The sequence below is a fragment of the Python bivittatus genome, unplaced genomic scaffold (assembly GCF_059951505.1).
Source record: "Python bivittatus isolate LINGU-HERP-01145 unplaced genomic scaffold, Pbiv_v1 ctg000390_np1212, whole genome shotgun sequence".
Lineage (NCBI taxonomy): Eukaryota > Metazoa > Chordata > Lepidosauria > Squamata > Pythonidae > Python > Python bivittatus.
The window spans coordinates 3187600-3213640 of NW_028277070.1; the positions used below are offsets into that span (position 1 = coordinate 3187600).

The window sequence follows — 26041 nt, forward strand, 5'->3', positions numbered from 1 at the left end:
CACTAAGCCTGTCAGCTTCTTCCTTTGTCACTCATGTTTTTGTTTTTTACATTTGGGCCCAGGAGTTAATAGTAGTGTTTGTTCCTCCTCCAGTGAGTGATAAAGCCCCTACTTTCCCTTTGGACCTAAATATATTATTTTATATTCTGCAGACACGTAGTTTTGTCTTGTTGCCTCTTGTGTAGGCAGCACAAATCTCTCTCGATTTCTTGGAATGCCCTCACTTGTACATGCTTCTACTCTCCAACCTCTTGCATTTTTCTTTTTTCTGCTTCTTGAAGACCTTCCTTCTCCAGTAACCTTTCTTATGGGCCTCCATGTCTCTTACCTCAAAACCTTTTACTCTTGATAAATCAGAGGGTTCAGAGGCTATTAGATGTAATTAATGCTGTTCTCTGTCAGGAAGATAGACATAGCACAGACTTGGCTGGTCATTAGAACTGCTTTCTTCCACGTCCATGGTGTTAGGATTTTTCAGTGACTATCACTCCTTTGGAATTCCATTCACCTTTCTCTGTTCCACTTTAAACTCTCTCGTTTGGTAATTCAGGTTGCTCTTTCCCAGGTCATCAAAAACATTCCTTTGAAGTTTACCTCCAGTGCATTGGCCTGTGTAAGACTGCCCCTCCTTTCTTCCATTTCATTTTGCTAGGCTTCTGAATTTATGGAGGAGGATTATCTCAATATCCTCCATTTCTACACAAAGGATGCTCTCGGCAGCAAAAAGATAAAACATGAAAAATAGTTAAAATCGGATAAATCTCTCCATAGTAAAATCACACTTAACAAATTAACTGATTCAAACTGAAGAGGCCTAGGTAAAAAGGAAGAGCTTAACTCCGTTCCTAAGAACCGAAAGTGTGTGGATACTGAGTGGGTGTGTTCCATAGGTAGGAGCTTCATGCAGGCAAAGGCCAGTTGATTTTCCTAAAGGGATACATTGATTAAGCTCCCTGAACCCGTCAGTACATTCAGGCCAGTAACAGAAGAGGCCTCCTTCTGAGCTCTTCCCGTTCTCTTTGCAGGTGAACCGAATTCTTCCTCGTTCCAACATGGTCTTCAACTTGTATGAGTACTCAGTGCCTGAAGATATGTATCTAGAGCGCATCAATGAAATCAATGCCAGTCTCTCTGCCCCAGACATTGAGGGGGTTTATGAGACCCAGGTAATGTCTTCATTGAGATAGAAAATGGGGAAAGCCAAGGTGAGCATGGACGCACAGGTGATAAGCAGGCTTCTTCCACTGCCACACCTTGCAATATTTATGTGATTTCAGTAACGTTTTTTTGCCAGAGGAAACTGTGCCTAACCCATCACTGTCCCCTCTACAGACACACACAGATGCTCATGCCCTCTTCCTGTCTAACAACTATATTTGGCATGCACAGTCTCATTCAGTTCAAGCCACTTCTTTCTTCCAGGATGGTTTTTCTACTTCCAGGTCTGGCCCACAGTTGCAGGATTGTCCGGTGGTCTCCAGCTCAAGCATTAGCTTTTCAAAATAATCTAAGTTGCCAAGGAGCAGCCACCAACCTGGGCTAATACATGCTTATTGGAATTTAATCAGACATACTGCTCAAGGAGGCTAACTTGAGCGTAGATTGCTACCTACAGCACTTTTCCTTCTATATTTCTGAACCCAGGAAGAAAGGACAGCTGCTCCAGGCAAAAAGGTGGGGAGAAAGGATTCTCCCCTGCTTTCTACTGATTTTTGGTTTTCCCTTTATTTCTTTTGGTCCTGATCTCCTAGTACCATTTTGAGCTGTCCTCAGGGAAGAAGCTGGGGAAGAGAGTGAAAAAATTGAGTTTAGGGATTAGGAAAAATAAGAGTAGAGGAAGAGGTGGAGCAAAGCTAGGGGTGGGGAAAGACTAACAGGAGAAGGTTCAGCAGGGCAAGGAGGCAACTCTTTTTACCCAAAAGGAAGACAGGTTTCTCCCCATGCAATTATCTTGGTGGATGGTAGAATCATGTAAAGGCAGATCCTATGGTGTGGAAGAAGCCACTTCTGCCTCAGGATTGAGGACAGTAGAAAAAGGGGTGTGGGGCCCTAGATGGAGAAGCCAAAACGATGGCACCACTTTCTCTTCTCCACCTGCCTCCCTGCAGACACTTCCTCTCTACATATGAAGGACAATCAAATTCTATTGACCCAAACAAAAAAGAAAGGGTTAAAATGCACCAGGCAAGCAACAAGGATGAGCTGTGCCCTCCCTTCTGGTTTTGGCAATCTAATCTTCAGAGGCACCCAGCTTTTCTGCAACAGTATCTTCACTGCTGAAAGTATGATTGCCTTTAATGATGATTCCCCTCCAGTAGTACATGGGGGAAGAAACTTCATTCCTGTGGCTTGGCTAATGAATCTGGACTCTCATAATGTCTGAACAGAGTCTTTTTCCCTCGAATTTCCTTCCCTGTCCAGATACCTCTTTTTTGCTGGATCTCAATCCAATTTTGTTTCTCTCCACTTTCCTTCCCTTCCCTTCTCCTTTCACTACTCTGCTGTTTCCACGGTAGGTTCTGGATATGACAGTGGTTTGTTTGTGGGATTTCAATTTTATAAAAGAGGTCCCTCATTTAATTGAAATTAGATATTTAATTTAAATCCATAGTTATTCAATCAATTGACTTTTCCTACCCCTGTCTTTTATGAAGTGTGGCTTCTGGCAAGTATCTATACTCATATACAGGCACGTACACAAACTTATCACATTTCCAAGATTCAGATCATCTGGAGGTAGCAGCCTTCAGTTGACAAGGTGGTGACACGGGCCATTTCTGTGTTGTTGTTTTTGTGTTGTTTCTACTTTTTTCTCTATTTTCTTCCTTTTGTGGGAGATCATCTTCAGGAACCTTTCCTACTCCTTTGACCTTTGCCCCTGTAAATCATCTTAAAGCTTTTTTTTTTTTAAGGCATTTCTGGAAGCAATAAGATGCACAGGAGCTATGCTTTGCTGTCAAGGCCAGCATGATGTCCTTTGCAGCTGCCTTGGGTATAATTGCCTTATTGGCAAAAACTGGAAAATACAGAAGCCCTTTCAGGAAGGGGAACAGAAGAGGGAGTTAAGCAAGTCAGGATCTACAGAAGCGTCTCCAGAATTTGCAGCTGCCAGTTAGTGGTCTGATGCAGTTGTCGAGCATTTCAGTTGAGAAGATTAACTTCTGTGTTAAGCAGATCTTGGAGGATTGCTCTCAGGTTTCCAATTTCAGAATTGCAGAAGCTCCATACTGAGTGTTGGGTGATGTTTGGCTCTTTAGGTAAACTCCCTTGACAGGCAGGAGGCAGCGCAGAGACTGGGAGAGGATAATTCTGACATTAATTTGCATCAGAATTAATGTTGTAGTAGTGGATGGGAGAAGCTATTTGCACTGGTTCCACAGATGGAGAATTCCTCACTCTAGTCACACTCTGCTCTTCTTTCTTCAGCAGTTATTTATCTCCACTCTCTGCCTACCTGGTCCATGAGATCCGCTCCACAAGGGTTAGCACTTGAGGCTGATGTTTGTATGCTATATACATCTTTACCAACTGGTTCCTCTTTTCCCAGGTGCCATTACTCCTGCGGGCCCTGATTCACCTGGGCTGTGTCTGCATGGTGAATAGGCATTTGGTGAGACATCTGACTGGCCGAGAGGCCGAGACCTTTGACCTGGAGCACCTAGAGCGCCGGTCTCTGGCACAGTTCAGCTACCTAGAGCCAGGTAGGAAAGCTTGTGGGAGGCTGATCTGTACTGCAGCAATGGAGGTGTTGACTTCCCTCTAATACAAGGCTCCTTTCTGTGTCCAGGGAGCATCCGATACATCTACCTCTACCACCACTCTCATGGCAGCAAGGCATTGCTTGGCCTCTTCATCCCCTCCCAGCGCAAAGCATCAATCTTTGTACTTGATACAGTAAGTTTTGAGGCAGGGAAAAACGGGAGAACTAAGTAATTTCCTTCCCATATTGGGATCAATCTGGAACTATTATTGAATTCAGACCAGATATTGTTCTTCCTTCCTCCTGTTGTTGCTGGAAAGTTCCGCAAGGTAGAAGAAAACCAACGATACAGGGTCCTGTGTCTTTCTCCTAATCTCTCTGCCCCAGTTAGATATTTACAATAAAATGTCTCATGTTGCTTTCAAAGAGGATTGGTTTTTGTTTCCATTTGTAGAAAATTCTTAAATCAATCTAGACACAGTTTGTACAAAACTGCAAAAACACCTAGCAACCTTGGGGGAAAACAGAAGATCACAGTATATGGACGTTGAGAAAGTGATAACAAGAGATTCAGGGGTTCATTTTCTGGGGTGGACAGCCAGGCTGCTGAGCAGGAATCTTCTCTTTTTCAAGCCACATAGAAACAAGCAAGAGATGTACAAGAATGCATTCTCAATTATTTCATGGTTTGTGCAGAACTTTGTAGTGAACTTTGCCAAAGGACATGTAGGCATGTTTTTTGGCTCTCATGTATTTTACTCATATTCCAATTTGTCTCCAAGGAGTTCTAGAGGCATCTGTAGTCCTACCCTTGATTTTTTCTTAGCAACAACCCTGAGGGATTAGCTAGGAGAAGAACTGGTGACCAAGGCCACCTAGCAAATTTCATACCAAGTCAGGCTTTATTCTATCACAGCTTCTGCTCTGATGCTCTAAGTGCTGTCATGCATCAGCTCTTCTATATTGAGAATCAAAGTCATGGTCCAATTCTGCTATGGCTTTGTGGTCAAAATTGTGGGTATTTTAAGGAGGTGTGGGTGCAGTGGTTCTGCAGGCTGTGGAATTATTTATCTACAATAAAGATCTTGGGATTGTAACAGTATATAAATGTAAAATAAATACATAAAATAAATAGCCTTCATTTGGATAACTGAAGGATGGCAAAAATAGATCTGTGCTCCTGCCGTGGGCGGCAAAGGAGGATACAAGCCATAAAAGTAAATCAGTCCTGAAAAATCCTGAAAGTTGCGCGTACGCACACACACCCCAACTGTGTTTTGAAAACCAGATTCACATCAGGCCTCGCTGCTCCTTAGACTTCTTGCCTAGGGCCCTTCCTGCAGGTCAGCTCCCTCTCCTGTGTAATGCAATATGTTTGGCTTAGGTGCGCAGTAACCAGATGCCAAACCTTAGCAACTTGTACTCTGCTGAGCATGCTGCCATGGTGGAGAAGGTGGGCCAAGAGCTGCTCCCCCCAGACAAGCACATCTTTGAAGTTCGAGCTGAAACAGATCTCAAGAGTGTCTGCAGGGCAGTCCAGCGGCTTCTGATGGGGTACAAGGTAAGACCTGAGCACACGCCTTGCAGTCGTCCACTTCCAACCCAGCACCTCCAAGGAAAGACTCTGGAAGTTTGGCCGTTGGGGTGGGCTCTGCTGTCCTGAGCATCTGGCTCTCTTGCTATTTGTAGAACTTCTTGAATGGAAGCTTCTCTGATCTTCTGGGGCTTTGTTTTAGTTCTTTGGAGGATTCATACAAAAACCTATTAAGGAGGAGAAAATAAATCACATTTGCTCAGAGGTCTGTGACAGCAGCTACGCAGGGTGAGGGTCTGCACTACATGCCCACGCCAAATCCCCACTTCTAGGTGTTCTTTGCCCCCCACCCCAATTCAGTGCAGACCAATATATTTATTTCAATTGGGAAAGCAATATCTAGAAGTTGAGGATGTTATAAATTCTTCCACTGCTTGCCCCAAATTGGCAAGGTTTCCTTCCTGGGTTAGAAGAGAGTCCAAGGTCCAGTTACCTTTTTGACTAACCTCTTGCATATCTTGTGGTTTGGTTCTGATCGTTCAGAAGGCAAGATTGTTGGTCAGACTAGAAGGGGTTATCTAGGCTGCTAGAAGTCAAGAAGAACCACCTGTGATTGAGGAAGTTGCCACACTGATTGTTACTTTTCCGCTCCTGTAAGAAATGTCTGCCTCACATAAATTCCCCCTTCCCCGTCCTCTCTGAGTAATCTGTGTTGTCTATCTCAGGACGAGCGCAGGGGCCCCACCCTCATCGCTGTGCAGTCTAATTGGGATCTGAAGAGGCTGGTGAGTGGCATGCCTGTTCTCGAGGAGTTCCCGCTGGTTCCTATCCAGGTCACAGATGACACCAACTACAGCATATTGGACTGGCAGCGCCACGGTGCCCGGCACATGATCCGCCACTATCTCAAGTTGGACACGTGCCTGTCTCAGGCCTTTGACATGAGCAGGTGAACCTTGGGAAACAGCAATGGCTTTTATGTATATATATAATAACTTTATTAAATTTTAAAAAGCAGAAAGATAAGAACTAACACAAACTAATAAGAAAGAGAATAGAAAGAAAGAAAGCTAGAGTTAAAGAAAGAAAGCAAAAGTGCTAAAAAGAAAAGGAGAAGAAAAACAAATACAAAAAGAATGACTAATGACTTCTTGTACAGCAGATATAAATGAAACATAAAATAACTTCTTACTCTAAAACTACATCTTAACATGCATGTTTTGCATAGTCTATTAATTTGTCTAATATCAAATCCATGTATCATAATTTCGTTTGTTTCTGTTTGCCACAAAAAGTCCAAAAGGGGCTTCCAATTAGCATTAAAGTTAGTCAATGTTTTTTCTCTAAGCAAAGCTGTCAATTTTGCCATCTCAGTTAACTCCATCAACTTCACCACCCACTCTTCCATTGTAGATAGTGTTGAATCTTTCCACTTTTGAGTGTATAAAAATCTGGCTGCAGTTATCATGTATAAAAACAAAACTCCATGAGCTTTTTCCAATTGTTTGTCCATCAGTCCCCCCCAAAATGTCTCTGGTTTCAATTGTATATTAACCTTCAAAATCTTCTGAATTAATATATGTACTTAAGTCCAAATTTTTTTAGCTTTATTACATGTCCACCAAAGATGATAGAAAGTCCCTTTTTGCTGTTCGCGTTTCCAACATATATTTGAAGTCAGTTTTGATAGTCTTTCCGGTGACAAATACCAGCGATATATCATTTTATAAAAATTCTCTTTCAGATTGTAACACAATGTAAATTTTAACCCTTTCATCCACATATTTTCCCATTGTTCTATTTGGATATTATATCCAAAAATTTTAGCCCATTTTATCATACAATCTTTAACTTGTTCATCTCCTGTTTCAAATCTCAACAAAAGCTTATACACTTTAGCGATGAGATGTTCATCATTAGTGCACAATTTAGTTTCAAAAACAGTTTTATTTCATTCAAAGCCATATGTCTTTTGATCAACTTTAAATCTTTCTACAAGTTGTACGTATGAAAACCATTGACATACATGTCCTTCTGATACCAAATCCTCTCTTGAGTTTATTTTAAATTCTCCCTGATGAATATCAAGGATATCACCATAAGTTAACCATTTTTGCTTAGTTACCATTTCTTTCTTATAAAATGCTTATTGTGGAGATGACCATAACGGTATTTTCAGACACAGTCTAAGTTTATATCTATTCCAGATTCTCAAAATGGTGCATTTAAAAATGATTTTTAAAATCTACGTTAACCTTAACTTTATCATACCATAAATAGCCGTGCCACCCAAATCTCAATTCGTGTCCTTTCAAATTCAATAGTCTGCTATTTCTCAGCAACACCATTCTTTCAACCAAACGAAGCAACAAGCAGCAAAATACAATTTCAGATCAGGCAAGGCTAAACCTCCTCTTTCTTTAGCATCTTGCAACACCTTATATTTACCTTGTGGTTTTTTGCCTTGCCAGATAAATTTAGTTATATCCTTCTGCCATCGTCTAAATGGTAGATCAGTAGTCACAATCAGTATTGTCTGAAACAAAAATAGCATCCTAGGTAAAATATTCATTTTTAACACAGAAATTCTTTCCAACAATAACAATTGTAATTTCTCCCATCTTAACATACCTTTCTTAATTTCATTCCATGTCTTAACATAATTATTTTGAAACCACATACAATTCATATTTGTCAGATTAACACCTAAATGTTTTACCTTTTTCTCAATCTTAAAACCTATTTTGTTCATCAATTCTGTTTGATCTTGTATCTTCATATTTTTGTTAACATCTTTGTCTTTTGTTTATTAATTTTAAAACCAGCTAATGCACCAAATTATTTTAGTTTTCTTATTAGTATCTCTATCCCTTTCAATGGGTTATTCAGCACCAAATCATCTGCAAAAGCTCTCAATTTATATGTCTCTTTCTTGATTTTTACTCCCATTATCCCCTCCTCTTGTCTTATATCTCTATTTAAAACTTCCAAAACCAAGATAAACAAAGGTGCAGATAATGGACATCCTTGTCTTGTTCCTCTTTGAATTTCACATGGTTTCATTAAATCTCCATTAGCAACAATTTGTGCTTTCTGTGATGTATATATCGATTTGACCGACTTTATAAAGTTCTCACCAAAATCCATATCTTCTAAAACTTTAAACAGGAAAGGCCAATTAAGACTGTCAAAAGCTTTCTCTGCATCCAAAAAAATCAGTGCAGCTTGTTTTTCATTTATGCTATAACAGGCATTCTATAATATCCAGTACTGTTCTAACATTGTCTAATTGTCTTCTAGGCAAAAATCCACGTTGGTCTTCATGAACAAAATCTTGTAAAACTATTCTTAATCTACTTGCCAAAATCGTTGTAAATAACTTATAGTCACTGTTTAATAATGATATTGGTCTATAATTTTTTGTTAAGTTTAAATCCTGTCCCTCTTTAGGTATTAAAGCAATATTAGCTTCTTTCCAAGACTGTGGCATCCCATCTCCTTGTAAAATCAAATTCATTGTATTTTGAAGTGGCTGTAAAATTTCATTTATAAGAAGGCCCTGGTAATCCATCTGGCCCAGGTGCTTTTCGTAATTTAATCTTTTTTATAGCTTCCAAAAGTTCCATTATTGTTATAGGCCCATTCATTACTTGCCTTTGTGTGTCTATAAGCCATGGTAAATTTTGCAGTTTTAAATAACTGTCTATTCTTTCCAGACAGAAATAGGCTTTTGGGAAGGTAGCGGAATGTTTGTGTGGCTCACCTGTCCTGAATCTAGCCCTGGAGACTTTGTTCTTATACTTAGGCCTCAGTGGTTGAAGTTGGAGCTGGAAAACAGCAAGCTAAGGCTGGTGTTGGCATCCAGCGTCACCATTCCAGAGGTCTCGCGTGGACAGATGTCTGAAATCTCAGGACTCTTTTAGTGGGGGCCCCCCTGACACAGTACAAGCTTTAGCAAGCCATTTCGCTTTCAGCTGCATGGTGAACGTTCCTCCCTTTGCTCTAGGTATTATCACCTCCCTATTGGGAACCTCCCAGATGACATCTCCACCTTTGGCACGGACCTGTTCTTCTCTCGCCACCTCCACCACCACAATCATCTCCTGTGGCTCTCTCCCACCTCCCGCCCAGACTTGGGGGGCAAGGAGGCAGATGATAGTCGCCTGGTCATGGAATTTGATGAAAGGGCCTCTGTTGAGATCAACCACCCAGGCTGTTACTCAACAGGTGAGTAATGGAGGGATGGAGATCCTGCTTTGTTTCTGCCTGTTGCAGCAGCCAAATGGCAATCTTGCCAATTCTCTCAGGTGGAAAAGGAATCGAGGAAGGATCGTGCCCTCTGATATCAGAGCCAAGCCCTTTCTCTGAGGCACAGGATTTAGCGCAACTTTGATTTAGCAGTCTTCTTGGCTAAATCCCCCCACTTAGGCATATTGAGCATGGACTTTGTCCATCCCTTGGCCTAGGCTTTGCCACTGCCCCAAGAAAGTTGTACTGGACCTGAGTAAGCACATAGAGGATCTTGTCTGAAAGATTTGGCCGCCATTGGTACACAGGTGTCTTAAAAAGTCACTGAAGAGCTATTCCAGGGGTTGGTGCAATTGGCCTAGCACAGTACCCCCAGTCCACATATTTACCCAACTCCATGACTGTGCATGTTGGGTAAATGTGTTTTTCAAAGGGTTCTTTGCTGGCATCCTGTAAGGCCAAGTTAGAACTGTGTGGGAGAAAACTGAAGCAGAAAGGTCAAGGCAGAATGGCTTGAAGGCTGTATGTCATTCTGACTATGCCACCTTTTGCTATCTTTCCTTCCCTGTTTAATACTGGTAGGATGAATGGTCCTGGTTCTTTTCAGCTACCCTAGCAGTTCATCCCTCCCCTCTCCCACAAGTAACTCTTTCCTCAATTACTATGAGGAATAAAGAGTGTGGCCACTCTTCTGTTGGCTGGACAGCAGGAGGGAAGTGGAACTTCAGGAAAGATGAAGACTTTCTCTTTCCTATTCCTGCAGTGTGTGTGGAACTGGACATCCAGAACCTTGCTGTAAACACCATCTTGCAGTCCCATCGTATCAACGACATGGAGGGAGCATCCAGCATGTGCATCAGCTTTGATGTGATCCAGCAGGCATCGCTAGAGGACATGGTCACAGGGAACCAGGCAGCCAGTGTCCCTGCCAGCTATGATGAGACCGCCCTTTGCTCCAACACTTTCAGGTGTGTCTTTGCCCCCTTCAGCCCTCCATGTCCAGAGAAGGAGCTCATTTTGGAAGTTGAATGAGGGGTATCCTTTCTATTCCTATGCAGAATCTTGAAGAGTGTGGTGGTGGGCTGGGTGAAGGAGATCACACAGTACCACAATGTCTATGCTGACAACCAAGTGATCCATTTCTACCGCTGGCTGCGTTCCCCAACCTCCTTGCTCTATGATCCTGCCCTGCATCGTATGCTCCACAGCATGATGAAGAAGCTCTTTCTGCAGTGAGTCTTTCCTCTAGAGAGCCAAAGTAGTGGAACTGGGAGGGAGAGAGACACACACTGGGCGTGCATCGGGGAAATACAGCTATAGGGCATATCACTGGGGTACAGGTAGCCTCCCCTATACTGGCCTCTGTTTTGCAGCACTGGAACTGCCTCGTTATCCTCTATGCAAAATTTGCTTGTCTGGATTAGGCTGAGTTCTACCTACAGCTCTTGACTTTCACCCAGGCCCAGCCAGAGAACTCACTCTAACTGTTGAAAAACCTGTTGGTTTGAGTCACCTGGGTTTAGTGGGGGAAAGGAAGGCTTTCCACTGGGGGGCAGGTACCTCGAATAAAGCCAAATCTTGAGCAATTCCATAGCTTTGTCCATGACTCAGCATGTGGAGGGTCTGCAGTCCTGCCTGGTTGGTTGCAACCAGCTCCATAGACTCGGTCCAAAGCTTTGTCTCAGTGCACGTCCAGACAGACCCCAGTTGCCTCTGTTCTGCACAAAGTCCTCTTCCCATTCTGCCCGGATCTTGAGAGGAGGTGTCCTCTGTAGGATTTCTGGCCTGTTTCCTTGGAAGCCTGTTAGGAAAATCTGCAACAGGGCGAAAGGTAATTAGAATCGTAGCACAGGCACCTCTTTCTTTACCTTGCTACGTCCTCCTCCCTGCAGCATATTGTTACAAGTTTGTATACGTTTCTTGTGCACAGGTAAACTCTAAACCAAGAGGAGAGGAAATCCTAGGAGTAACAATGGAAGGAATATCCTGATGAGATTTAGGGATCAGGAAGTTGATTAAGATTAATTAAGTGATTAAGAAGAGGGCCAGATAGAACTAGTCCCAGTACTCATTGAGATCTAGGCAGTTAGTAGAAGCCTTGAAAGGAGTAAACAGGAACAGTTTCAACATTGTAGGCTTGTGGTCAGGTACAGATCAATCTTAGCTGAGCTCCGCCTCTTCAGCGGTTGGTGAAAAATCCAGTCATGCTGAGGATGCATTGGAAGAACAGTGGAAAAGCAGGCCAGGGAGGAAAATTCAAGGATAGACAATCAAGAAGAATGTGTGGAGGGAGCTGTTGTTCTCGAAGACTCAAGGTGTCCATGAGGCTGTTCTTCTTAAAGCTGAAGTACCTTGAAAGCAATAAAATGTAAGAGAGAAAAGATACAAGTATATAAAATGTCCACAATAGTCCCCGGTTACACAGGACTAAACCCACTCCCCTCTTTTACCTCCTGCCTCTCTTCCTCAGGTTGGTGGCAGAATTCAAGCGCCTCGGCTCCTCAGTCATTTACGCTAATTTCAACCGCATCATCCTGTGCACCAAGAAGCGCCGTATCGAAGATGCCCTCGCCTACGTGGAGTATATCACCAACAGGTATGCCCATCGTGGAAGGAGGCTGCCACAGCTCGGACCCATTTCCATAGTTAGGAAGGGAGATTGTTAAATGGCTGCGTGAAAAAAGTTAATGATTTGTGCCCCATCATGGAATTAACTAAAAGAGGCAATTCTGGGAATTTCAGGACAGCCCTGGAATTTGCTTCCCCATCTTGCCATTCTGGAGAGCATAGAAGGTTTAGTTTAGACTGCATCCTGCATTAGTCTTGTGTTTTCTAGGATGGAACAGCTGTTGAATTTAAGAAAATAATTCCTGGGCTTTGGTATGCACAGAGCACTGCATCCCTAAATAAATTATTTATCCCTAAAATAATCCCCACAGGTAAGATAAGGCATGGTAGTAAAGCCTTGATTTAGTGGACCATTCAGGGAAGGGGTGTCTGCTAATCCTGAACATCTATTAAGTCCCAAAGGTACTTCTGTGGGTACATAAAAAGCCCATCCACCTTTATGTGCATTCATAAAAGGATGTATCAGGCTTCCAAGTCTTTTGGGCCATTGGGGCTCGGGCTATAGCTGACAGCTTCTCCAGTTACCGCCTCTGCCTCTCTTGGCTGCAGCTTTCTGAGAGCAGCCAAGAGCGCCATTCTACCTTCTTTGCTGCCTCCAGCTGCTTGTCCCTTCCTTCTTGGTCAAGCCCGTTTTTCCTATCAATGTCACAGTATAACATACAACTCCCATCTTCCCAGTGCCTTGCCAGAAGCATTAGTGAAATTGTGATTTAATCGACTTGATCTAATATCTCTGGGGGATGTCTCAACTCAAATTTGTCTGTTGCATCTGAAGTCCATTAAATGGACATCCATTTATATCAAAATTTACACTATTATGGTTGGTCGCACAGTCAGCCAGATGTTTAGACTGGATTTGGTATCTTTGTCCACCTATCGAGTCCTTCCCAAGGACCTGGGATAGGCAGTTCTAGTTGTTGGATGGTGTTAAAGGTATCGTCGCAGGATGTGAGCTGTTCCAAGTACAGCTGCCTTTTGCAATGGACTGATGGTGATTTTGTCCATGCCGATGGTGTTCAAGTGGTGCTCCAGATGTTTTTGGATTGCCCCCAAGGGACCTATGACTACTGGGACTATCTTTGCTTTCTTTTGCCATAGTCGTTCTACTTCTATTTGCAGGTCTTTATATTTTGTGATTTTCTCCGGTTCTTTCTCTTCTATTTTGCTGTCTCCAGGCATTGCAGTGTCCAATATCCAGACTTTTTTGTCTTTCTTATCAACAATTGTTAAGCCTGGGGTGTTGTGTGGCAGGTGATTGTCTGTTTGAATTCTAACATCCCAGAGCACTTCAGCTTCTTCATTTTCCATTACTTTGTCTGTTTTGTGGTCCCACCAGTTCTTGCTTGCAGGCAAACGGTATTTCTTGCAGATATTCCTATGCACCATTGTTGCTAATTTGTCATGCCATTGCAGATTATCATCATCATCATCATTAAAATTGAACTTCCAACAAAATACTGCACAATCTTTTCCCACCTGAGTTTTTTCAAGTCACAAGTCCTCCACAGTCCCTGAACTCCTTGGGCAGTTTAAGATTCTCCTTCCCACATTCTTTTCTTACAATTTTGCAAAACATGGGCTTCCCCCCAAACCAGCTGTGACTATCTTGGGCCATTTGGGTACACGCACAAAGGGCTCCTGCTCCTTCATTGCTCTGCCTGCTGGCGTACTCAGAGATAGATGCTTTGTCCTGGCAGAGCTGAGGCTGATAGGTATATGGGGCAGGGCCTCATCATTTTTTATGCCCTGCTGTAGAACTCTGTCCCCCAAGAGGGGCTGCTTGGCCCTTGATGGCTTAGTCATCTCATGAAGATCTCAGAGTCTCTTTTGCAATGCATGGACCAATGAAAATAATGTTCCTAGGCATTGTGATAAAGCTTCCCCTTAGGGAAGTGGGCGGATAGGGTTGGCTCGCCAGTTATTCTAACCTTCTCCCAACACCAGGAAGGAGAAAACTCCTCCTTTTGAAAGCAGCTCGCAGCTCGCTCAGTAGTACTCATCTTTTCTCTTCCAGCATCCATTCAAAAGAACTCTTCCACTCGCTGGCCATTTCCTTTTCCTGCTGCTGGGAGTTTTTGCTGTGGATGGACCCCACCAATTACGGTGGGATCAAGGGCAAAGTGCCGTCCCGGATTCACCTTGCAGAGGTAAAAGGCCAGCAAAGAGAGGGGCACTGGTGATCCTGTGGGGGGCCGAGCTCTTCATACAGGGAACTGGATGGGCTTTTCGGCTCAGCTGCACCAAAGGGAGATGACGGCCCTCTTTTAGGGCACGTGGAAGAAAAGGAACAAAAGAGGTGCCAGGTGCTTTAAAATGGGGAAGAAGCAGTTGTTCAGGTGGAACTCTTGATTCTGAATAACTTAAATTCAGGAGATAAGGAGTAAACAGATAACAGATGTAGCCAACAGTGAGGAAGATGAGGAGGAGGAAGAAAAAGAAGAAGAAGAAGGCTTAGAAGAAGATGGTGTAGAGGACCTGCTGGAGAACAACTGGAACATCATGCAGTATTTGCCCCAGGCAGCTTCCTGCCAGAATTACTTCCTCATGATTGTGTCTGGTAAGTTCTGCAGATGTTTTGCTTCAGAGTCTCAGCAGCTGGGCCCTGGCCAAATGTCCACTTCTGAAGAGGCCAAGGAAAGGTCCAGAGTCCTTTCCAGGGTCCTCGCTTCAGTTCTGCCACACATGCTCCCAACGGTTCTTGGACCCCATTACTCCAGCGTGTGATTCCTAGAATGGCTTCTGTGCCTGTACAGAGCAGGTTAGGAACATTTAGAGCACAAGGGTTTGTCCTTGTGGGTTTGCAACATGCACCGTGCAAGGCTCCTGCCAGGTCTCTGCAATGTTCTGAACAGGGTGCGGAATGCAGGTGTGTGAATTCCCAGAGAACAGCTGTTCAGGTAGGTAGCTAGTTCTTTTCCATATAGTCAGTCAGACCTGTGAAATCCGGCTGGGAGAAAGCAGTGCAGATGATGCTTTGGGCATAAATGTTTGTTTATTTATTTATTTATTTATTTATTTGGTAAATTTATATAGCCGCCCATCTCACATACATGAGTCTGAGCAGTATACAAAGTTCAAAATGCAAAAACAATGCAACAAAATCACCAAAAACAAGCAAAATAATTGTAAAAAATTTTAAAAAATTAAAAAAATTAAAATCCTTTTTAAAAACCATAATCTGCAGGATTATGTTGTTATTATAAGCACACTCGGTTTCCCTAGCCATACAGCCACTTTGCAGGTTCCGTGCCCACGTTACCGGATCCCCAGGCCAGATGGCAAAGCCGTGTCTTCAGGCTCTTCTGGGAGGCCGACGAGGTGGGGGCCAAACCGATCTCAGGGGGAATGATGTTCCAAAGGGTGGGTGCCGCGGCAGAAAAGGCTCTCCTCCTCGTAGTTGTTATTAAATGTGTATACACTCAATTCTCAATAATTCTGGGCAGTTCACTAGGGTTTGGTGGGGAGGGGGCTTTGAATCAGTGTTGACTCCTGGTGACTTCCTGGACAAGTCCCTGCAATTTTCTTGGCAAGATTTCAGAAGTGGTTTGCCCTTGCCTCCTCCTTCCTAGAGCTGAGAGGGAGTGACTGGCTCAAGGTCACCCAGATGGCTTTGAGCCTAAGGCAGGACTAGAACTCACAGTCTCCTGGTTTCTAGCCTGGTGTCTTAACCGCTACGCCAAACTGGCTCTCACGTTCACTCGTAAACAACATTTGTTATAGATCTGTTGTGGATCTGTATATTACTGCTGGGTTCTGTTGTTTCTGCTCTTCCCAACATCACTTTCTTTTCTTTAAGGTTATCTCTCTTGAAGTTTCCCTGAAATATAATAAATGAATTCTACAAAAGCACATGATAGAAAATGCTGCCAGAAAGCGTGTATTATTTATTTATTATTATTAATGTTAGGGGAAAAAATTCAGGGGTAGATTTCTTGCTGAGACCATGCAAAAGCAGTAGAAAATTACCGACTTCGAATCTGTAGGCCCTCATTGATTTGACATGTATTTGAAGAAATGTGTGCTGAATATAATATGCTCCAACTTCCAGAAGATGCAGTCAGTCTGAGGAAGGGGGTCAAATCTTGGCCTGGTTTTTCACCATTCTGGCCACTTCTTTCCAGCATACATTGTTGCTGTTCACCACAGCATGAAGGAGGAAATGCAGCGAAACATCCCCAGAAGCGTTGCTGTCAGGAGGCAAGCAAGCAGCCAGACCTCCCAGGGGGCTCTAGGGGAAACAGGCACCACGCCAGGTGAGTGAGCGCTCACAGGCTCCCCACTTCCGCCTTCAGACACCTCCAATGAAGAACTGGGCCGGGCAGTGGCAGAAGTGTGGAAGCCCCAATTCCGATCCTGTCTCCCCAAGGAGTCTTCAGCAAGTGCTGTTTTCTCAACTTCACGCCTAGCACCAGCAGCACCAAAGGGCTACATATAGGCTTAATTGTTTGAATGATTTCAATTAATTCATTCATTCATTTCCTTCCTCTTATGCAAAACTTAAAAGTAGCCCACACAAATTACCGTATTTTTCCGACAATAAGACACCCCCATGTACAAGACAACCCCCACTTTTCCAGCCCAAAATTAAGAAATCAATATTTTAAAGATAGTGCAGAACACATTTTTATTTAGTAATTAGTTAACATTGACCTGATACACTCGGTGGGAGGAGGTCCAAACCGTCTCTCTGCAGCTCTATTTCCAGGCTCTTTTGCTTAACTGATTCCATTCAAGCACGAGTGGAACTGCAGATAGCTTGTCTCTGCAAACAGCCTTCCTCCAATTGGTTTGTTCAGCATCAGCTGACGTCAGTTACATCAGGCTCGTGATTGGAGGAAGTCTGTTTGGGAGACAAGCTAATTCACTCGTGATTGGAGGCTAGCAATAGGAGGAAGCCTCTCTGCAGAAACAAAGTATGGGCAGTTTGGAACCGCGCGATTCTCGGCTGACTTCCTTGAATAAGACGCCCTTCAGTTTTTAGGATAAGGATTTCGGAAAAAAGTATCGTCTTATAGTCGGAAAAATACAGTAAAAGGGAAGGGTCTTCAAAGAGTATACCACTCAATGGCAGGGTTCACCCATTGTGCCAAACCATGATTAATTTTAACTATGGCTTATGAAATAGCTCTCAGGTGCCATATTAATACAAGAAACTAAGCCATAAACCACTATAGCTAGGTTTGCATATGTGGAGTGGGAAACTTAAGACCCTCTCTCACATGGACAGAAGGGTGAAGTGTCCTTCGTACACCGAAGGAAGCATGAACTGTGTGCCGTTTGGGGGTGCCTTTCTCTACAGCAGCTGCCTCCCCATCAGTGATGGCTGCTTCTGCCTGCTTCCTCCCCTCCAGGCTCCATTGCTTTCTCGCAGGAGTATGTCTCCAACGAGCTCACCCAGAGCTTTTTCACCATCACTCAGAAGATCCAAAAGAAAGTGACTGGTTCTCGCCACACCACGGAGCCCTCAGAAATGTTTCCGTCCCTGCCTGGCTCACATCTGACACTCAACAATCCTGCACTGGAGTTCATCAAATACGTCTGTCAGGTGAGGGAGTCCCCCGGGAGCTCTGGCCTGTGTACAAAAGGAGAAGGGGCTGGGATGGGGTGAACAGCGGAAAAAGTGATGTCCCAGGAACTCCTCGGGGTCCAAGCAGGTGGGTGGAACAGGTTATAGTATTGGGATAGAACTGGGGAGACCCAGATTCAAGCCCTCCCTTAAACCAAGGAAGGCTACTGGGTGGCTTTGAGCCATTTGCTCTTTCTCACTATATAATTGGACTGTTGTGGTAAAAACTGGAGGAGGGAGTGCTATATATGTTGCTGGAAATGAGGGGTACGAATTTCATCAGCTGCATAAATTATTTCTTCTGCATTGAAATGTTTATTGTCAAAAGCTTACTTTCTTCACCACTTCTGGAGCCCTGCTAAGTGGCAGACAGAAATTCAGCAGCGGAAGTTGCCTGCAGTCTTTGAAGGCAGGAGAACTGCACCCCCTGGGTTGTATTTGCTGATCCTGCTTGCATCCTCAGTGCAAGATAAAAATGGCCGCCCCTGAAGCCCTCCCCTTTTCTCTCTTCCCCCAGGTACTGTCCCTGGATACGAACATCACCAACCAAGTGCAGAAGCTGAAGCGGGACCTCCTTCGTCTCATTGATGTGGGTGAATTCTCTGAGGAGGCCAACTTCCAGGACCCCTGCCGCTCCTACATACTCCCAGAGGTGATCTGCAGAAACTGCAACTTTTGCAGAGACCTGGACCTTTGCAAGGATCCTGCTCTCTTTCAGGTACTGGCTGGCTCCGAAGCCTACAGAGTCCACTGCTGGTCTCACCTGCTTCTCCGGGAGGAGTCTCTCCTTCCTCCCTATGGGGTTTGCAGTTTCGGGGAGGAGAGAGGAGTGGGGAGTTTTCAAAAAGCAGATGAAGCCACATCCTAGACCTGGACTCCTCCAGGATTTTCTACTTAATTTCTTTCTTTTTTTTTCCTCATGTATTTCATGCTCCAAAATAGCTAGAAAGCAAAATTCACCTAGTGGAGTCAGAGGAAGCTCAGGCAGCTGCAAAAAAGAATTAGGAAGAGTGAAAATATGCATGGAAGCAGCTACTGTCTCAAAGAAACGGGGGAGGGGTCCAGGAATAAACTTGTTCTCCAAATCCTGCACATTTCTGGGAGGGAGATTCTGGGCCCTGCAATAAACATGGGGTGTGGATTGCCTGGTCCTGATCTCATCCATCCAGGAAGGAACACTGGTTCCCTGGCCCTTCTTCCACTGCAGTGCCTCCAGTTGCATCTGAAACCATTCTCTTGCAAGTCCCTACTCCCACTTTCTCCTTCAGAGCCCACCTGTAGTCCTGCTTCCTCTCTTCCAGGACGGCTCTCTGCCGCCCAGCTGGCTATGCTCCAATTGCCAATCCCAGTACGATTCGGATGCCATTGAGATGGCTCTGGTGGAAGCGCTGCAGAAGAAGCTGATGGCTTTCACCTTGCAAGATCTGGTAAGGAGGGGAGGGGGTCACTGCTCCCCTGTAGAGGGTTTCTGGCCGACGGGAGGCCCACCCACATGGATGGCTCTGAAACATGACTCGCCCTGTCTGCTATCACTGAACAAAACTCATGCTGAGCAAGCAGTCCTATGAGGTGGAATGGCAGACATTCTTTAATAGCCAAACCACACCTCTTTCCACCCTTAAACCTCCTCAAAATTGGCTTGTTTTCAGGATAGGGGGGAGAATTTGCAGGTGGGCCTACTATTCCCATTCTCCCTTGTTTTGCTTAAGCAAAATCAAAACCAAATTACGTTGACCAACATTCAGCCGTTTGACCAACAGATTTGGGGGCACATTTCCAAATGCTTGTAGGGGGCACAAATGGGGTCCCAGCAGCCTTCAGGCTGGCTGCTTGTTGTAATCCTTTGTAGAAAGGATTACAACACGCAATCATAAAAAAGTGAGTCAGTGTCATGAGATGGGCAATCATAAACATTGTTTAAAAAAATAACTACTACCCCATTACGTGACCCACCTGCCCACAGATGGAAATGGAGTAGTTTTTACAACCCAAGCCTGGGCTTGTAATACAGGGACTCATGCAGTGAAGAGGAAAGACATGAATGAGACCGTCTGGGCTGCTCTCCTTCATCCTACCTGCTTTATCCATGCGGTTTACTTCCTTGCAGCTCTTCCTGTTCCACTTTTAAGTGAGGGATCCTGGAAGATGGTGGGAAATACTATCTCCCTCTCTTAATGCAGCCTGACATTTTTCAGGCTTCCACAGGAAGGAACAAGATAACTATTGCTAAGAATCATCCCGTTAAAATCAATGTAACCCTTAAACCAGTCACAAATTTTTCAGGCTCAAACTTGAAAGAAGCCAAGCTGCTTTAAAGAAGAGCAAAGAGGTGCTGTGAGTGAGGAAGGCCACAGTGCTCTGCAGCCACAGTGTTTCTAGCTGTTTGAGCCCAGAGACTGGGGAGGGGGTTCCAGCGGCTGGGCATTATGCCCTTGAGTACAGGGTGTGGACCATAGCCCTCTGGTCTGTGCTGAGGATGGGTGTTGAGCTTGCTGCAAACTGTGCAGGGCTGACCGTCACCTGGGGGATCTAAAGCAGAGCCTAATTTATTGTGTCTTGAGTGTTTCAGGTGTGCTTGAAATGCAAAGGTATCAAGGATACTCATATGCCTGTATACTGTAATTGTGCTGGAGACTTCGATCTCTTACTACGCACCAAGGTATGTTCAACCCTACTTATAGCTCTTCCCAGCCTTCCTCCCTGAGGTGCTTGGCCTTTGCTCTCCCCGATGGATGAAGCACCTTCCCCCTCCCTTTCACCTCTCAGTTCCTTGCTTGAGGATTGCCCATCTTCCCTTCATTGTCTCTCTTTCCTCTTGTACGCAGAGCTTCCTAGATCATTTGAAGGTTTTCCAGGGCATTGCTCGGCATTATGGAATGGCATACCTGCTGGAGAATGTGGAGTGGCTGCTTCACATGAATCCTCAGCTTTTTTCGTGAGAGGAGCACCTCCCCCTGCCAGGCAGAAATGACACTGTAGTGCACAGGTCTCATTCTCTGGCTGGCTATGAAGTCCTGGGGCCAGAATTGCTTGTACAGGCAGCTTGCAAGGCACACTTTGCCCTGAGAGCAAAAACGTTGCAAGCCTCGAGGTTGTCCCATCCTGCATGGAAGCATCAGGAGGAGAACAAAGGCCTTGTGAAGAAGAAGAGATGTGGTATCACAGTCAGAATCAGGTGGATCTGTCCCATGAAACCCAGCAGCGAGGAAACATGAGGAGACTTCAGCTGCCTCTTGCCCCGCTTTTGCAGACTGGGAGCAGACAAACTTTGGATTATAGGGCATTTTTCTGCCCAGATTTTCTGCTGTTTTTATTTTGGCTTCGGTTTTTTTAAAGTCTGTGCTGTAAATAAATTTTTTTTCTTCAAACCAGCATTTGCCAATATATTTAATAAATAGGCTGAGTTCATACGGCCTAAATCCAGGTTAATGAAACACATAATATGCAATGCCTGAAGAAATAAACTACCTGATGACTTAACGTGATGGGCGGGTTCTTACCACCTGCTAAGACAATGGTTGGGGTTCCCAACAATGTGCTGAGCCCCAGCCTGGTTTTAGCCTGGAATAGCAAGGCCTGTGAACTCAGCCATGTTCTTTCTTGCTCTCAATGTAGGGACTATGACATGTTCTGGGATGTTTTGCTTTAGAGACTCACAGAACCCTTATTTGGCCGTTAGTCAACAGGGAATTCCCCCTGTAAGCTATGCTTTCCAGCAAGGTGTTTGTGAACAAAGATACCTGTAGGAGCTGTACAAAGGTAGACGTCTACAAGCTTCAGCCCTGTGGACTCTGTCAGGGGGCCAAACAGCTTTGCACCATTTGCTTGGCAGATTTCCCAACTTTAGTAGTTCCTTTGAAAAGTCGTAGGTCTAGCATTATCATTACTATTCCTTACCTCCACCCCTCTCTTGGATGGGAGTGTCTAACCTGCTTTTTCATCCCGCCTGTACTTCTTTGAAGACTAGCTGAGTACAGTGCATTTCTGACAGTACATAAATAAGTCAAGAAGTCATTATTGCTCCTAATGGGGATCCTAATGAAGTCCGGCTAGTCAAGGAATGGAAGAAAACACAATTCCTCCTGGACTGTCTCAGCCCCTCAGCGTGACCAACGGCAGCATCTATCTTGACACAGAGAAAGACACCAGTGGCGCCACTGCCATTATCTGAAGTGGGGTGGGGGAGAGTAGAAAATAGGAAGAGAAGCAAGCATTCTGACCTCCCCCATACAACGCATCATTCATTTATAGCAGCATGTTTGGGCACGATAAAGTGCCTGCTTTGGCTGCCTGGCTGAGCAGACCTGAACAGACGGGCTGGAAAATTGGAGTATACAAAAAAGCAAATTTCATTTTGCAGGAAGAGTTCAGAGTTTGGAAACTGCGAAGGTTGGACGCTCTTGGCTAGGAGCAAAGTTGGCTAGGAGACAGAAGTTTGACATCATTCTAGCGCACCCAAAGCTTCAGAGTCCACATGTCTCCTGACAACTTTGGGTCCAGCCTCCAGATCCCCATGAAATTTGTCATTGAATTATGATTTTAATGTGGCAAAAATAACCATATAGAATAAATGGGAAGCAATCATACAAGCTAGCTAGTTTTTGCCCCAGCTGTGACCAATTTTGGGGCCTAATCGCACATCCTTTGCTGCATGTCACTTAAAGACAGGATGAAGCCCTTGACCTGAAAAATAGCGCACTCTTTCCTGTGGTGGAAGCATCAGTTTTCTCCAAAGTGCCATCAGCTTGCATCAGTCAACACTTAACAGTTGGGGCCTAGCCAACCCAAAACCCAGTCAGCATGGCTCCACAGTGGCCCCGCTATTGACCCTTTTGAAACAATAACCCTCCTCTAGATAAAGGCAAATCTCAAGTGTTTGAGCTTCCCCGAAGCTGGCCATACCCCATGCATCTAATTGGATTGTGTAAATTGCCTGATTCAATTAACTTCTACTCACTTGGTCTGCCGTGCTTTTTCACTCAGGAAGCAGATCAAAGAAGAGGGCTTTGTGCAGAAGGGATGAAACTTGCAACCTGTTTTAGGTGTTTGTGGAATCTTTGAATACAGAGAAGGTATCCTTGAGGTCAATTAGTCCAACTCCCTAATCCACCATACCAACCCCAACTGTGGCCATCCTGCTCCCACAGAAGATTTCTGGCAAAGCAGAGCTCTCCATTGCTTAACGACTCTTATCGTGGGGAGAGGACCCCCAACATGCCTCTTGTTCTTCCCGACACTGTCTCAGGGCCATTAACCTTCATGTAGCATCATGTGGCACCAGCATAGGCTCGATTCATTTTTTCACAATATCCAATTTAAAGAAGATTAAAAATGGCCAGAAGCTGGTACATAAAGGGCCATTGGTGTCCACTACAGAATGGAGTCCCAGCTACCCAAATTCCCTTGCTGCATCTTTTACTTCTTCTTACCATTATTCACTGAAGGGCCTCGTATCAGAGAGGGAGAAGCAGCTGGTTTCAAAATCAAGCAATCAAGTTGGCTCTTTGCAGAGAGCTGTATTTCCTTCTCCTTGGGGGAGAAAGAGGAGGGGTCCCAAGAAAGGCAGAGGAAAAAGGGTGTCTGCAAGAGGAGAAAAAGAAGAGAGAGAGAATGAGTCTTGTCCTGTCCCCCTCTTGTTTTAGCCCTGCCTACTTTGATCCTCAACGGACTGTCCTTGTGAGGACGCAGCCCTCGAGAGAAGAAATAGTTTGCCCTCTTCTGCCTTAGAGTGCATCAGAAAAGGAGCTGTTCACTGCAGAGCTTGAAAAAGCCGCCAAAGCTGCTGCCTTGCTCTTGGTTCCAAGTGAAAATGGACTCTGCTTTGCATTCACAGTAACTTATAAGACACTTCCAGGGTGCCACAGCTGGAAATCCAGAATCTCGCAGTTCTGGTTTCCTGCCTCCAGGATAAGGCTGACCTCCTCGAAAGACCCTGCAGCTTCCTTGCTCCTGCAACTTTCGGGGAGGAGGAATCAATGGCTGTGACTGGACCCCCACCGTGGTGGGTTGGAGAAATGGGGAGGTGCAGCATTTCCAGGAGCAGAACTGTTGGGCCACCTGATTAGGAGGAAAAAAATGTGCTCTATCCTGCTTCAATTGCCACTGAAATTGTTGGGTTTTGTTTCTGTTTTTTCTTAATTGACTGAAGAGGCACTTAACAGAACTGGGCAGACCTTGTCCTCTGTGCAACAAGCCAATGGAAATTAAAGATCATTCATCATCACAAGGACCAGACCAGCCTTTGCGTGACACGTTAAGGCCACAATTCCAAAGGAGATGGAGACAGAGCCAATTCAGTGAGGGAGGACTCAAGAGATTGGTGGGTGAAATGAGAGCTTTAGGCATCTCCAAGTCGTACCACTCCCATTTCGCCCTTTAAACTCCCCACCTCCCCCAATGCAAGAAAGAGCCAAGGTTTTGGGGCCCAGACACTCTGGGAGCTTAGAAGGAAGGCTGGTGGTACTGGCTCTTCTTCCTACGTCACAGTTCCCAGATGGACCAGAGATGAGGCAGGCAGATGCAACATCATGGCACACCTTCGCCTTAAAGACATTTTCCACCTTATTTTCAATCTGCTTCAAAACAAAGGTGCTCAGTATCCATGGTTGGGTTTACAAGCCAAACCAATACACGTGAAGTCATGATTTGTTTCACTCTAGTGTATGAGTGAGCATGTAATGGAAAATGTTCAGTCCAGACATTGTGTCTTGCAGGTTCCACTAAACCTTTCTGGGCAGGCGACAGTTTGGCAGACCCAAAACCCAGAGCGTTTGGGTTGTTTGGAGTTTTAGCAGGACAAAATCCAGAGAATCTCGTGGAGCTAGCAGGACAAGCCAGGTGCACCTTACCTGTCTCTGCCCTCTCCTCCGTGTGGCCTGGGCACCAATCTTTCCACCACCTTTCTTTCTTTTCCATCAGTGTCCTCAGCCTCAAGTGCCTTATATTCAATTGTCCTGCCTCTTTCTAGTGTCTTCCTCCCCCCCCCCATAATTTAGGGAGGAACAGGGGCTTGTGAGTCAGTTGGATATGTCATGCTTGAAGCCGAGGACACTGGTGACAGTGGCTAAGTGGAGATAAGAAAATGAAAATGCTGAGAGCAGGGCTAGGAAACAATGCCACCAGTTTTTTTATTATTATTATTATTTGTTTGTTTGTTTGTTTGTTTGTTTTCTTTGTTTTCTTCCCTTCCCCTAGAAATAATATTTATTTGTGGAACATGTGTATTTTGGTCTACATCTGAACCAAATGCGAGTCTCCCTCCTGTAAAAGCCACATGGAAATGGGTGTTCTGTGCATGGAACATTTTTCACAACCCTATTAATTAAGCAAAAACATACTGAGCCAAAATCAAACAACCCATAATATCACAATGTGTTGTGTACAGCCAGCTGTTGGGACTACGCATCATGATTTAATGTCGAGCTATAGAATTATAAAGTTGGAAGGGACTTAAGAGGCCATCAAATCCAACCCCCTGCACACTGAAGGATTCACTTTTCGTTGTAGTTCAGTCGTTAAGCCGTGTCCGACTCTTCGTGACCCCATGAACCACATCGCGCCAGGCCTTCCTGTCCTTCACTGCCTCATGGAGTTTGCTCAATTTCATGCTCATTGCTTCGGTGATGCTTTCTAACCATCTGCTCCATGCGGAGACATATTCCACTGACTGACAGCTCTTACTGTCAAGTTCTTCATCTAATCTGTATCTACATCCTTGAAGTTTCATCCCATTGCTTCTAGTCTTAACCTACAGAGCACGTGAGAATAAGTCTGAACCCTCTACAATCTGACAGCCCTTCAGATATTTGAAGACAGCTATCATGTCCCTCTCAACCTTCTCCCCTGCAAGCTAAACATATCTAGGCTTTTGTGATGGAAAGCATGAGTGAGGAGGATCCTGGAATGGAGCTTCAAGGTTACAGGGAAGGGGGAGAGACATTCGGAGGAAAGCCTCTCCTCAGCCCCCAACTGGACTGTGTGAAGGTCAAGAGGAAGAGACTGGCCCCTCCCTAAGGGCATGATGGTTATAGACACTGTCATTGGGGGATTAGAGTTAGTCTGGCGAGATTCTGTCTCTTAGGTGCAAGCTAATAAAGAAGCCGAGCTGATTTCTGGACTGTCTCGTGTGATTCTTGGGCTGAACCTGACAGCTTTTTAACCATTCCTTGTAAAACTTGGTTTCAACCCTCTTGCCGTCCCTTCTCTAGACTTGCTCATTTATCAGTGTCTTTTTTACACTGGGGTGTGCAGAACTGAACACAACACTCCAAGTGAGGCCTGACCAACACCGAGTAGAGCAGGGTAATTACTTCCCATGCTCTGGACTCTACATCAACATCTTGATGCTCCTCCTTCTTTGCAGCTG

General features: G+C 44.7%; 1 protein-coding gene across 1 annotated transcript in view; it reads left to right on the forward strand.

The window, feature by feature from the left end:
- POLE (DNA polymerase epsilon, catalytic subunit) overlaps positions 1–21042 on the forward strand; it is a 55994-nt gene extending 34952 nt beyond the window's left edge. The window contains exons 33-49 of the mRNA XM_088143845.1: positions 1026–1166; positions 3548–3701; positions 3788–3894; positions 5085–5261; positions 5960–6183; positions 9241–9461; positions 10246–10450; positions 10541–10714; positions 11953–12078; positions 14125–14257; positions 14481–14667; positions 16232–16363; positions 17462–17655; positions 18194–18394; positions 18978–19103; positions 20246–20335; positions 20502–21042. Of these exons, the coding sequence (XP_087999971.1) occupies positions 1026–1166; positions 3548–3701; positions 3788–3894; positions 5085–5261; positions 5960–6183; positions 9241–9461; positions 10246–10450; positions 10541–10714; positions 11953–12078; positions 14125–14257; positions 14481–14667; positions 16232–16363; positions 17462–17655; positions 18194–18394; positions 18978–19103; positions 20246–20335; positions 20502–20615 (2706 nt within the window). The 3' untranslated portion in view covers positions 20616–21042. The remainder of the gene's footprint in view (positions 1–1025; positions 1167–3547; positions 3702–3787; positions 3895–5084; positions 5262–5959; positions 6184–9240; positions 9462–10245; positions 10451–10540; positions 10715–11952; positions 12079–14124; positions 14258–14480; positions 14668–16231; positions 16364–17461; positions 17656–18193; positions 18395–18977; positions 19104–20245; positions 20336–20501) is intronic.
- The last annotated feature ends 4999 nt before the right edge of the window (positions 21043–26041 follow it).